The following is a 14,270-nucleotide window of genomic DNA, read 5'->3' on the forward strand; positions in this document are numbered from 1 at the left end:
TTGGTTATGTTTTTTCTCCTGCACCCACCCCCCTCTTCCAAGGACCTTAAGGCAGCATATATAGTGTTAGATGATCACACATCCAGACACTGAACAGACTCATACCTGCTGGCTTGAACAAGGCTGCTGTATCCTATGCAGGTCAACCATGCCATGGCCCATGACACAAAATGTTCATATTGACATGCAGCAGCTACTGATCCTTCTATACTTCAGTTAACCCAAGTCTGTCTATACCAAATGAGAATTCTTCATACTCCAGCATCTTTGCATGTGGCAGGATTAATAGGCAAACCTTGCTTAACAGTTCATAAAATTTGGAATGTAAAATCTTAGAACACATCAATTTTACATGCTTATACATACAACAAAATAGTATTTGCAATGTGGGCTAGAAAAGGAATCAGTATCACTTTCTACCACCCAAATGTAAATTCTAAGTCAGCATTCAGATAGAGGCGTTGAGACTTGGAATATAGGTGCTTCTTTACATGAAACTTTGAAGCAATACTTTGAATACCTTAGGCTGTTGAGGGGAGAAGCCATGCTACTATTCAGGAATACAGATACTGAAATGGACCAAATTTTGGCTCCAAAATTCCCTATGGGATTATCTTGCTGTAGCCAAACTCATACTTCCAAGATCCCACATAAATAACCAACACAGTTAAGCCTCTATTTCAGTAACATTCCAGTGTGGCAGAAAAACAGCTTTCAAAATGTTGTTTGACAGAAAGTCTCCAACTTCCATAAGAAGTCTCCATTTCATGCTACCATACTGTTAAGTAAAAGCTTCTCTAGAAAAGTTGATTGTATCACTAGCAAGAGCAGTACTGGACACTAAAGAACTGTTGGATGAAACGTGACCGGTCCCCACGCCCACCTCTGTCATCACGTCCAGATCCTCCTCTGGATCCAAACACACCGCGATCACGATCGTAGCCATTCATCCGGCTGTCACGATCATATCCATTCATATAGCCATTACCTCCACGAGAGTCCCAGCTGGGGGAATCTTTGGCAGAGAATAAAAAGTCAAACAATTAAAGGGTAAAATGTCACTTGTGCTAGCAAATAAGTTTTTGCAAGCTCCACAGCACCAGTGTGACTTTTGCTGCCAGAAGTCTACATCAAGGGCCCCCTTCCTTGGGAGAAAGAAGAATGGCTTCAGGCCCCAAGACCTGGTTAGAAATGCAGGCCTTCACTTGGTCAAGGTGCTGCACTCAAGTAGGATTTATGAAAGATACAAAACAAATGTATGGCACACCGTGTATTTAGCTAAGCCAAGGGGTTTCTAAGACAGACAATGCAATGGTTCATGTCTATTAGCTTAGTGCACCAATACTTGCTGCCATGCTATAAGCAAAAGAATGTTCTTAGGAAAGCTAGTCAAACAGTTGGAAGCAAGCCTCAAGATCCTATGCTAAGCTCAAATATAATATTATGCACACAGCTGTTTATTAACTGCATTTGTGCATTCTGTTCAATTCTAAATATTTCCTAGTAAAATTAACTTTTAAAGTGTAGGACTAACATTGATAGCTGCCAATACAAAATTCACAAAGATTAATACTTTGAGACTCTAGTCAGTATCTGCAACCACATGTTGTGAGACCTGTAGAAAACTCTATAGAACACGTAGTTTGTTGTAGCTAACCAAGTTTTGAGGTATCTTAAAGGCTAACAAAAATCATAAGCTTCTGCCTACCGACCAGAGGACAATATTGATTGCAAAACTGAAGAACGGTCCACAGAAGTTTATGCCATTATGTATTCACAATCGGTTTCTAAACTTGTATCCTATGGGCTGTATCAGGTTACCCTGAATAAACAACTGCAACTACCTCTGATTTACAAGCAGACAAGATACCTATAAGAGCTCTCTGTTGAAATGGTTGGTGCTTACAACAGTTATATTAATATACTTTTTTTTTGGGGGGGGGGGGAAGACCTTTAAAAAAATTTATTGGAAACCTCAATATTTTGGATGAGAACTCTGTAAAAGGACACGCTCCCAGATGCTGCTGGGGATGTTAGGAGGGAATATATGTTGTATCCACTTAAAGTCAGGTTATAGCAGTTTATTTGCTTTTAGACCTCTCAATACAATAAGCTTTTAAAGAGACTACTCTGATGTCTAAAATTAAATCTGGCCAAAATGGCACATTATTATTCATGTATCACCAACCAGCATATAGAAGTTGGTTATATCTTGTAGTCATACTATGGCAAGCTTGGTGAGGTAAGTTTCAAAGACCTAGCGGATCGGCTAGTTTGTGCGCTGAACAAACCCCACTCCAGCACCTAAAGTTGGATCTTCTAGGCCTGAACATTCGAAATCTAGGATAGAATAACTGCTAAATCGATAGAGACTGAATGACTGCTAAGTTTTATACTGCAAACATCACAAATACCTTTCACGTACCTCTGCCTAACAACTATAAGGAGTATTCAAATGCAAGATACAAATACAGTTTCCCAGTGGTACTTTTTGCTTCATACAAAGAAACACTAAGCCAGTATCCAGATGAAATCTTTAGATATTAAATGTAGCAGAAAACATGCCTGACAATCTGCTCTAAGGAATAAAGCCATGTGCTTTTTTGTTAGTTGGCTGCAAGTTACTGCTATGCAGTATGCTTAGAAACATGCTATCAAATGACAAACTTAAGATCACTCCAGCCTGACACCAACTTACAACATCTTAGTGGCGGCACTGCCGGATTGGAATAGTAGCTTGCCGTACAGGCATTTCCTGCTGCAAGAAAGCCATGAAAACTCCCAGCATTACGATTCAAGTCATACTTATAAAACTTTAGCATACTACAGTGATTTTTTTCATCCTGTAAGAAAACTTAACAGCCTAAGATAAACTACTTATCTGCCTTGTTTCTACAAATGCTCACTGAAGAGGAGGAAGCATCTTTTTCAAGCTCATAATTAAGCATGAAGCTAGGGATTCAGACAGGGATTCCATCCCCAAAAACACTGCCAGAGAGGAAAAATTGGTCTCATGCTTCTTACTAGCTCAGATTGGAGAGCTGCTCCCTAACTGAACACCCAACAATGTCCCTTTCAATCATAAGGTGAGTGCCACATGTGGTGACCAGTGCTCCCTCTAAGCTGAGTTAGTGTGAGCTAGTTCATTTTAGCCTCCCAGCTCACATTTTTGTCTTAGCTCAGGAAAGATGGCTCCAGAGCAAACTAATTTATGCAGTAGCCAAATCACTTGCTCACACCTTTAATGCCAGTAGCTCACTTTTATTCACAAGACTCCACAGCTTAGAGGGAGAATTACTAAAACTCATGAACTCCATCTTCCTTTCAGTACCTTTGAAAACCTTACTTAAGCTTTCAGCTTCTGTTCATAACAAATCTCATGAATAATTACAGTAAACACTTAAAAAAAAACAATACAATTAGATATATTACTAGATAAGGACTCAACTGGAAGCCAAAATCACTTTCAATGGTCCAGTTGTCTGCTATACCAGAAATAAGCAACGGTGAGCACATTATTCAAAGTATAATGCCCTATTTATTATAGCTTATTATATAACACCAAGTAATGTATTTCTTTTTTCTAAGTTCTGATGTTTCTAAATTAACTGAACATGCAAGAGTGCATTAGCATGGTGTGTGGTAATGAGTGCTGGGACTAGGATCTGGGAGAACCACTGCTCACTAATTATCTTTAGGCCAGTCACTCTCAGCCTAACGTACCTCACAAAGCTCTTGTCAGAATAAAGCAAAGAAAAACAACAATGTCAGGTTATTTTGTTTCCTATTAAGAAGCAAAGCAAGGTACAAAAATCTAAATAGGAAGGATTCCTCATTCAAGGATAGAACATCTGCTTTGGAGGCTGAAACTCACATATTAAATCTCTAGATACCACAGTGGAAGAATTTGTGGTAATGATACTATAAAACGCCTTTGTATATAAAACTAGAGCGATGCTGCCAATAAGATGACTGAAACATGTCAATTAACTAGTATGGCTACATATATTCAATCGTTGCTTTACAGTTTTAGAGTAAATTCTTTAGGTCAACAGCTATAATATAATGGTTATTTGGGCATCGACCCTTGAAATACAGTCAATGCCTCTGACATAGTATTTCCTGCCTACTACTTGCCAATACAGGAGAAAAGGAATATACAAAAAGTAGCAGCATCTGTCTCCAAGAAGTGGTAGCTCATGGGGCCCAAGAAGACCCAGCAATATCTATTTTCTGTGCTGCGCAGCCAAGGTGAGAGTGGAAGAGATTGGGAGCACTTCCTCAAGCTAGCATGAAGGAGCAGCTTAACTAGCTTTGGCACAGGGCACTGCTGTCTGGACATGCAAGGGGAGGGGAGATGTCATTACAAAGGACAGCTAGGAATGGGAAGCTGTGCTGGGTCATCCTATTGGGAAATAAATTTGGGTATCTTGTGATGGCAATAGTTTTTTGCCTTTTCCCACAAGTTCGTTATTATTGGCAATTGTTTCTCTACTTTGAAGCTTTCTTAGCAATACTTTTTGCTGTGCATGCTAAAGCTCAAAGTACAGTACCATGTTAATCTGTGCTTTCATGGAAATACTTCTCTAGCCTTTATTTTGTTTAAATCTTTTGTTTCATAGGATTTTTTCTATACGCTGTTTGGCTGCTTGCTCCCCACCCCACGTATTGACTAAACTTTGTTCTATTCTAAACACATAACATGGACTAAGAAGAGCACTTAAAACGAAGCTCTATTAATATGTTTTAGTAGTTCAGGATACTTTTCACCACTCAGAAGAAACACATTAAAAGAAAGGTAAGCACCCCTAACCTATAGCACTAATTTACTATGGGGTCCTCAAAGAACTCCGAAGTACTGAACAGAGTACTTGTAATTGCTAGAAGGGGTAAAAACTTTAAACGCTTATTTAAAAAACACACACAAAAATACATCTAAAGTTTTTGTTTAGGATTAAAGCTTTAACAGCCATTTGCAAATAAAATCTACATATTCCATTAGGACATTCAGCCATTTAGATCAAATGCTTGTGGCTTACTACTGCACTACATTCAATGCTAGGTTAGACAATCACTGTATCATGTGTATTCTCCCCCATTCCATGATAGACTAAGCACTTGACTGCACGACACAGTCATGTTCAAATAAACGATACCACTTATTCCATTCCAAGTATAGCGTCTTGGAAATACGTTTTACTGACTGACCCTTGCTCAAGTTAAAAATGACACAGCCTATTAACTACCAGCCTCCTCTGCAACTTACCTACTTCAAACTTACTGGAGAAATGATTCAGGTTCAATATGGGTGACTAGTTTTTGCCAACCATGGATACTAGTACTACTTAACTGTTCAAGCAATCAACACCCCAACCCCTTTACCAGATTCTTAAGTAACATTAAAACAATTTAACTCTCTATCATAGAGCTTCTTAATGCGGGAACACTTACAACACTCCAGTACACAAATGTATATAAACTGTAGCTGCAAAACTAAGCACATATTTGAAAAAGTTCCCCTATTCTGAGGCACTTAAGCACTAACATCAGGTCTCAATAAATCTGGTCACCAAGAATTCCTAGTCTTTTCCTGTTCAAGTTCAACTGAGAGCCAGCACTGACTACAACAGCACTACTTCAACTAGAATATTCATGTATCAACATACCCTGTTTTGAGGCTTCTCTGTTCCGCAAATGAGGAGGAATGTACCGTCCTTCTAAAAACAAGACAACAATTGTTAATTGATTTGATTTTTATCCCACCCAGCTGACAAGCGGGCTCAGGGCAGATTGCAGCATAAAATACAAACAATACCAGCTCTAAAATATTAAAACATCATGTTAAATCATTAATACACAGTACAAGATGGCATTTAAAAATAATTTCAATAGAAATTACAAAAACAAGATTTTATCAAACAAAATGCTTAGACAGACTGAAAACTATGAATACCTACATAATTTCACAGAGACTACAGAAGCCTAATTAGGTCTTCTAAGTAAACACAGTAATATGGTAGTCTCACCCAAATATTTATGTGAAACTAAGTCAAAAACTTCAGAATGACTGTGTAAACAATTACTTTCAAAACTGCTCATGATGTTAGTAGTGAAGGAAAAATACATTTATTCCATTTCAGCTACCAGGGCCCCATAACTCTTAGAAGTATAACATCTCATTAGATATATTCCCATAAAACCTTATGCACTCATGGGGGGGGAGGGGGAACGAGGGTCATCACTGCTCCCAACTCCTCATCTTTTAAACTTTCTTTTTTAACCAGAAAAATTAATTCCAACACCAATGACATTCAATAGGTCAAGTCTACTCATGACAGAGTTAGACTTATATGCCACTCCCGATACTGTCAAGCAGGGCTCAGGACAGTTTACATCAAAAAACAATAAATTCAACATATTAGTTTTAAATTCCATATTATAATTTTAAACCAAAAACTTCTTTACTGCATCAGATGGCGCCCTAATATCCATCACAGGGGGAACAGCTGGGGGCAACCAGCACAAAAAAGAAAGGAAGAGGGAGGAAGAGAGGGAAGGCTGTGCTCAATTGTATGCCAGATGGAACATCCGGATCTTATAGGCGCTGCAGAACTGAATCAAGTACCACAGGGTCCAAGTCTCACTAGACAGAGAGTTCTATCAGGTTGGGGCCAGGGCTGAAAAGACCCTGTCTGAGGACAGATGGACTGTTCTGGGGCCAGGGATCACTAATAAGTTGTTCCCAGAGAAATGTAAGGTCCTCTGAGGGCTGTAAAGAGAGATACAACGGTCCTAAACCTTTAAAGGTAAGAACCAGAACTTGATTCAGTACTCCATCTAGGTATTGGACACAGTACTAAGGTTTTGCCTTTATATGCATCCAACACTCAGAAACAAACTAGCCCAGTCTCATCAGATCTCAAAAGCTAAATAGGGTCAGCCTTGGCAAGTATTTGGAAAGGGCAACCTCCAAAGAATACCAGGGTCTTGACGTAGAGGCAGGCAACGACAAACCATCCCTGAAATGCCTAGCTCACCACCTAGTGGTGCATAATACTAAAAGAACTAGAACTTCCGGCTGCAAAATTAAACCTTAAAAGTACAATAACTTAAATTTTGGATTTATATACTCACTGCTTGCTGTACCTCCTCCACTCTGAGCGTCTGAGGAATTCAAGTCTAGACCAGCAAACTAAAAACAGTAAACAATAGCATTAGTTGCATGCCCTCTAAATCCTCAAAGAAAACCCACACTTTAAGAATTCAGCCAGCAGTTCTCATGGCACTACAACCTGGATTTTTAAATCAACATCTTATTTACTTCAGACCTTTTAAAAGAATCACTGGTAAAAAGATTTGGTATCTCTTCCTTGATAAAGGAGGAAGTTGTGTCAGTTCCAGTATTCAGGCTACTCATACAATTGGCTACCAATTATGCATATCCAAAAATACACCCAACCTCCAAATCAGTATCAGTGTTACAGAAACTGTTGCTAAAAATTCTCTTGACATATTTATATAACGTTATTTCGGCTGACTAGAAGATGCCCCCTTTCCACAACTGCAGCCACAGGGGAAAGTATACCCAAAATTTCAGGGGGAGAAATCCACCAATGCTTGTTCAGAAACACGATCCTAAGCGTTTTTAGTTTTAAGCAAGCCCCAATATAATAAAACAGTAATGCACAGGACAAACGTTTAAGACAAATAAAGGGAAACGCCACCGAGGCCTTATTTTCAGTCCCTACACCCCGTGTTTACGGCTGCAGAACTCCACCGCAGCGAATCGCATCCAGGGCTTTCACTAGCAGCCACTAATCTGGCAGTCACGTGGCTCCTCCCCCCCCCCGACGGGCTCCATGACCTACTTCAGCAGCCGGCAGGAGAGGAGCGCTGCTCGCACCAACACCTCCCCCCAGTCGTGCCTCACGCGGAACAAACTCAACCAGCCGGCAGTAGCAGAAAGCCCTTCCTAGACTGAGGAAGCGCGAGAAAGAGAACCGAAACAGAATCCGGCCTCCACGGCATGCGCCTGCCCTCACCCACCACCCTCTTGCGAGCCGCGAAGACAAAGAAGTCGAGAATGCGCGCGCGCGCGCGCCACAGAAGCGGCGCCATTGTGGTTCCCGCTCCCCCTCCCTCGCCCCCCAAATAGGCACGGAAACTGCGCACGCGCGTGTCCCCCCCTCCACCTCCTCGCTTCGTCACACGCACAATGGCCGCCGTTGTCCCCCCCCCACCCGCTGGCGTGCCATCCTTGGCCACCAGGGGGCCCGGCAGATACAGCCATCCTTACAGCGGCACAAAGCCCCAGGAACAGTCCAGGCCTCGCACGGCCCGGCAGCGCTCGGCCTCAACTACCATCTTTATTCGCTCCAACACCGCCCTTACTTCTTCATTCACTCCCTCCTTTCCTCTCCAGTCCACCCCAATCCAATAAGGATTCACGGCCCTGTGCGCTGATGAGGCGGCCTCCACAAAAAAGAAACTGCGTCACACTTAAATGCGCCACTATGAGGCCACCCGAGAAGAGTGGGGTGGAAGGCGAAAAATGGGGCCTAAATACCACCGAGCATCCCCAATGAGTGCTGGGCGGAAGAGCAACCCCATCGACGCCCCCGACCCACCCCGATCCTTCCGCGGCTTCCTCACCTGCTGATCTAGACCGAGGGCATTTTCCACTGCCACATGACTCATAACGAGAGATCGTCTCGGGAAGTCCCGCTCCGCGTAGAGAAAGTCGGATTCGCCCGGTAGAAAACTGGCCTCGACTGCCGCTGCTTCACCGTCGACTCGAATCGCTTCTCTAACTGAACCCCCCCTTGTTCGGCCCCGGTCTTTATATATTCCTCCGCCCCCTCCGAGCTGCCGTGCTGACTTCAGCGCGCAAACCACGCCCCTTCTTCCTCCTCTCGGTCCCCTCCCCCCACCTCTGCTTGCAGCAAAAGGTATCGCGGGGAGAACTATTCACTCCGCAGAAAGAGGTGGGGGGAGGGCAAAGAAATCCCAAGAGTACCGCGAGAACTAGGCAAGGCTGTAGGCTCGTCCCGATTAAGGAGGCTCTAGCTGGTATCGCGATGCTTTCTTACACAATGTTTACAGCGTTGTTCTCGCGATATCTTTCCTCCTTTTACCCCTTTCCCACTACCGTTTTAGTTTGCGAAAATCTCCGAAGTTTGCACCCCGCCCTTTTTCGTTTTTCCCCTAAGATGTCGCGAGTTTTCAAGCCAATGAAGTCTTCGCAGGTCGCAAAACAGGAGTTCTCTAAGTCACGTGGGCATCCCTGTTGGGTCTTGCAGCCATCTTAGGTTTCGCTGCGGCTGCCGGCTACTGAAGAGGGGTAGCCTGTGATAGGGAAGGGGGAAGGGAGGGGGGTAGCAGCGGCGGGGGTGAAGCGGCGAGGCCGCGGCCTGTGTCTCGGAGGCTGCGGGAAGCGCAGGAGAGAGAGTTGGGTTGTGTCACGGCGGTGGCGCGGCGCCACTCTCTTCTGGCCCCTGTGTGACCTAGGGCCGGTAGCCTGGCAACGACTTCACTTGGCGGCCCTGGAGGAGTGAGAGCTGCCTCTGTCATGTAAACACCTCACAATAAGGAGGCTCCCTGGTTCAGGGTGTCTCCATGTTCTGGTGCCAGTAAACATTCACCTGCCGTCCCCCGTCCCTCCCAGCCATCTTCGGACATTCCTCTGCCTCGAGTTCTTTTCTAAAGGAGGAGCAGCGGACGTTAGAAAGCGATGAGAAATCCTTTTCTCCTCGGACGTAGGGAAGTGGGGAGAACCTGCTTCCTGCGAAGATTGTACTTTAGCTAGCGGCTATGCAGTGATCTGTATCAGCATTAAGCTGCTTTAGTAAAGTGTGTAGTTTTCAAATAGGCCTGCTAGGTACAAAGCCATCCATCCGTCTTCATCAGTTGCTTGCAACCAAACAACAAGCAGCCGTTAATGGTATCCGTATTTCTTCCTGATAGTGCTTATATTTTAAGTAATTATATTACACTGTTTACTTTCTGCATTTCAAGAACCCTTGAGGGTGCTGTTGTGATTTTTTTTCCAAACACGCTAAATAAAAGGGAAGAAAAGTGAGGATTCACTCACTATCTGAAGATGTGGGCTCTCGTCTACAATGGCTTATAGTAGAATTAAAATTAGCTACTCTTTAAAGCATTGTAGTAGACCTCTTTATTTTTGCTGCAGCACACAGGCTCTTGAATGAGCCTCCTACCTTAAAAGTGTACTGTAAACCAACTTTTTCCTTTATTGTACAGTATTTCTGTTGTGATTTTACAACATTTCTAATCTGCCTTTCTCCTTAAGAAAACCCTTAGAATAATAACAAATGCAGTAAAACATAATAATCCATAATCAATCAAGACTAACAATACAACACCCCACCATCATGAAAACACCCTCCTTAATTCAATTTTGCAGAACCTCCAAAATGACAACACTGTGCTGGTCTTCAGTCTTTTATAAAACTGTGTTTCTCATATCCAACAAGAAACTGATCTTAGGGGAAAGCACAGTACTTAAGTTCAGTACTGTATGGTTATGAGACCCAGTGTGGTTTAATAGTTTAAGTCTCAGACTAGGATTTGGGAGATTGGTGTTGCAGTCCCCACTCTTCCATTGAAGCTTGTTGGGTGATCTTCAGCCAGCTGCACACTCAGCCTAATCTAACCCACAGGGTGTTATGAGGATAAAATGGAGAAGATAATGTGTAAACCTCTTTGGCTCCCCATTGGGGAGAAAAGTGGGTTATATATTAAATCTTTTTTTTTAACAAATTGCTTTTTATTTTAACCAAGGGTCTTATAGTCAACGTTTTCGTCCTTATACAAATATTTCCTTTCCCCCCTCCCTTCCCTCAGTCCTCCCCCCCCCTTTCTTCTTCCATCATTGCTTCAGCCATGGGCACCAAGTCCAAAGTTTCCAATGAATGTCCTTCTTGGCTTCATCCTCCTTGATCCAATCGAAGTAGGGCAACCATTTTTCTCTTATCCGTCTCTTCTTTTCCTCCCAGGTTTTCTCCTCCATCATCAAGGCTTCGGTATCTGATTGGATTTATTTAAAAAGATAGTTATTCCAATTCTCCATGGTCCACTTATTGTCTTTCCATCCTAATACTATAACGGCTTTCCCAGCTAATATCATCGCCTTAAGTACCTCTTGGTATTTACTTTCTATTGTCTCACTCTTCAAGATACCTAATGTCATTAAATTAATGCCTATTGATATTGATTCACCTATCTTATCCTTTACCCTATCCAATATTTTCTTCCATAAATCCTGAACTTTGGTACATTCCCACCACATATGCAAGTACCAACCTTTTGCCTGGTTGCAGTGCCAACAGTTCGAACTCATCCCAGATATCATATTGGCTAGTTGAGCTGGCGTCCGATACCATTTAGTAAAACACTTCAGCTCCATTTCTCTAAATTTGTCAAATTTAATCTTTTTGACCCCTGTCATTAATTTTTTTAAGGTTGTTTCTGAAGTCAGTCCTCCTTTATACCATTTCTCCTGAATACTTTTAATTATAGACTCCTCATTAGTAGTCATTTTTTTATATATCTTACCCACTAGACCTCTAGTAGTCTTTCTCTTTTCCTTGTACAGTGCTTCTGCGATTTCTTCTGAATCTCCCACCCTCTTTTGCTGCTTTTTTAAATTGCATTGTATAGTCCCATCAATTTCAACCAATGCTGTTTTCCTATCCTCTCAATTATTGTTTGTAAGGGCTTAAGTTGACCACCTTCTTCATACATATCTCTTATTCTGGTTAATCTTTAAGAACTTTCCACTTTCCTCGTGTAAACTTTCTAGTGGTGCCCATTCAGAAGATTTACTCAACCATCTGGGTTGCCACCTTTTCCATATTTTCAGTGCTGTTCTCCTATGTCCCACTGCTTTACCATATTCCTTATTCACTTCCCTTGTGAAGATACCAAATCTCCCGGCTCCCTTGTTTAATTCATTTTCCAATCTAACCCATTTCCAATCCACATCCTCTCCTATTTCTATCAATGACTTAACATTAAAAGCCTCATCATAGCCTATCAAATTGGGTATGCCCCACCCCATTACGTTCTGCGGGTTTCCTAATCCTATTTTTGTCATCTTTGCAATTTCTCTTCTTTCTACTATACCTACATTGAAGTACATGATTTCAGACTTATCTATATTCACTCTTAGCCCTGAATATGCTTCAAAATCCTCCAATATAGTTCTTATTTCTCTAATTCCCTCTTTAGGATTTGTCAAAGCTACCATTATATCATCTGCAAACAGGTTTATCTTTAGTTCCTCGTTGCCAATGTGATATCCATCTATTCTACCATTGTTCCTTATTCTTTCCGCTAGTGTCTCAATTCCCATAATAAATAAGTATGGAGAGAGAGGACATCCTTGCCTTACTCCTCTCTGTATACTAAAATCCCTTGAATGCCCACCATTTACCCTTACGACTGCCTTCCCTCCTTTATATACTTCTTGTATCGCATTCTTGAACTTTTCACCTATCCCATATTTATCCATAATCTTCCAAAATATTAAATAAATCTATACATTCTTATCATTTGAAAGTATTCCCTGCTTTCTAATAAACTCCTGAAAATTCACACATTTTTAACAGATAAGCCATGTTGGCTTATCTAGAACATTGTTCCTAGCATCATTGAGTTCTGTGGACCAAACACAGGCCCCGGTCACACGGGCCGGATATCGCGGGGGGAGGTGTGGCTAATTGCCCGGCGCAGTTTGATCCGTGATTACGTGATCAGACGCGCCGGCGGCACACCACGGGTCCTTCCCTCGGCACCAGCGGGTAAACGAGGGACCGGAGGGGAATGCCGCACGCCGGCCCGATCACACCACGGGCGTCTGGAGGCAGCCTGTGGCAAACGTTTACTAGTACTTCGGCAGTAAGCCACGGGTGCGCTCCACTTCCCAGATGTTGGGGTGTGATTGCGCCCAGATAATCTGCCCACCATCCGTGCCTCTCCCGCGGCAACTTGGCCGTGTGACCGGGGCCACAGGTTACAAACTGTATGAGTTACAAAGGTTTTATGTGCTGTTATCCTATTATTTAGTTATTCATAGAAATTTTGCCATTTGCAATTCTAAGAAGAAGAGAAGAGATTGGATTTATAATCCAAAGGGATCTGTCAAGGATGGGCGAGTGGGCGTCAACATGGCAAATGGGGTTTAATGTGGCCAAGTGCAAGGTGATGCACACTGAAGCCAAAAATCCTAAATATAAATACACATTGATGGGGTCTGAACTGGCAGAGACTGATCAAGAGAGAGATCTTGGAGTTGTAGTAGATAACTCACTGAAAAAGTCGAGACAGTGTGTGACTGCAATAAAGAAGGCCAATGCTATGCTGGGGACTATTAGGAAGGGTATTGAAAACAGATCAGCCAATATCATAATGCCCCTATATAAATCAATGGTGCGACCTCATTTGGAATACTGTGTGCAGTTCTGGTCACCACACCTTAAAAAGGATATTATAGCGTTGGAAAAAGTGCAGAAAAGGGCAACTCGAATGATAAAAGGGTTGGAACACTTTCCCTATGAGGAAAGGTTAAAGCGCTTAGGGCTCTTTAGCTTGGAGAAAAGACGACTGAGGGGTGACATGATCGAGGTTTATAAGATTATGCATGGGAAAGAGCAGGTAAAGAAAGAGGTACTTTTCTCCCTTTCTCACAATACAAGAACCCGTGGGCACTCCATGAAATTGCTGAGCGGTCGGGTTAGAACGGATAAAAGGAAGTACTTATTCACCCAAAGAGTGATTAACACATGGAATTCACTGCCACAGGAAGTGGTGGGTGCTACAAGCATGGACGGCTTCAAAAGGGAATTAGATAAGCATATGGAGCAGAGGTCCATCAGTGGCTATTAGCCACAAGGTATAGCTAGGGGCTCTGGGGCAAGTGATGCTCTGTCTTCTTGGTGCTTGGGGGGGGGGTCAACAGTGGGAGGGCTTCTAATGTCCTGGCCCCACTGCTGGACCTCCTGATGGCACTGGTATTTCTGGCCACTGTGTGACACAGAGTGTTGGACTGGATGGGCCTTTGGCCTGATCCAACATTGGCGTCTCTTATGTTCTTATGTTCTTAAACCACTAGGCCATTCAGGTTTGACCCAGAGCATATCACTGATGAATATACAGTGGAGGTGAACAATAGGTTTGACTAGATTTGATAGACAGAGTGCCTGAAGAAGTATGGATGGAGGTTTATGACATTGTACAGGAGGCAGCAATCA

At 42.7% G+C, this 14,270-nt stretch overlaps 1 protein-coding gene across 8 annotated transcripts in view; it reads right to left on the reverse strand.

The window, feature by feature from the left end:
- The window catches only part of DDX3X (DEAD-box helicase 3, X-linked), a 31,236-nt gene extending 22,217 nt beyond the window's left edge, over positions 1-9,019 (reverse strand). For 2 of the 8 annotated variants that reach the window (XM_015418475.1, XM_015418473.1), the window contains exons 1-5: positions 8,653-9,019; positions 7,135-7,192; positions 5,667-5,717; positions 2,699-2,758; positions 884-1,015 (exon numbers count right to left, since the gene is read on the reverse strand). In XM_015418475.1, coding sequence (XP_015273961.1) covers positions 884-1,015; positions 2,699-2,758; positions 5,667-5,717; positions 7,135-7,192; positions 8,653-8,697 — 346 coding nt within the window. In that variant the 5' untranslated portion in view covers positions 8,698-9,019. The remainder of the gene's footprint in view (positions 1-883; positions 1,016-2,698; positions 2,759-5,666; positions 5,718-7,134; positions 7,193-8,652) is intronic. The other 6 variants (XM_015418479.1, XM_015418478.1, XM_015418474.1 and 3 more) reach the window with 5 other exon arrangements.
- Between the last annotated feature and the right edge of the window lie 5,251 nt (positions 9,020-14,270).

Source organism: Gekko japonicus, unplaced genomic scaffold (assembly GCF_001447785.1).
Source record: "Gekko japonicus isolate JY-2015 unplaced genomic scaffold, Gekko_japonicus_V1.1 scaffold202, whole genome shotgun sequence".
Lineage (NCBI taxonomy): Eukaryota > Metazoa > Chordata > Lepidosauria > Squamata > Gekkonidae > Gekko > Gekko japonicus.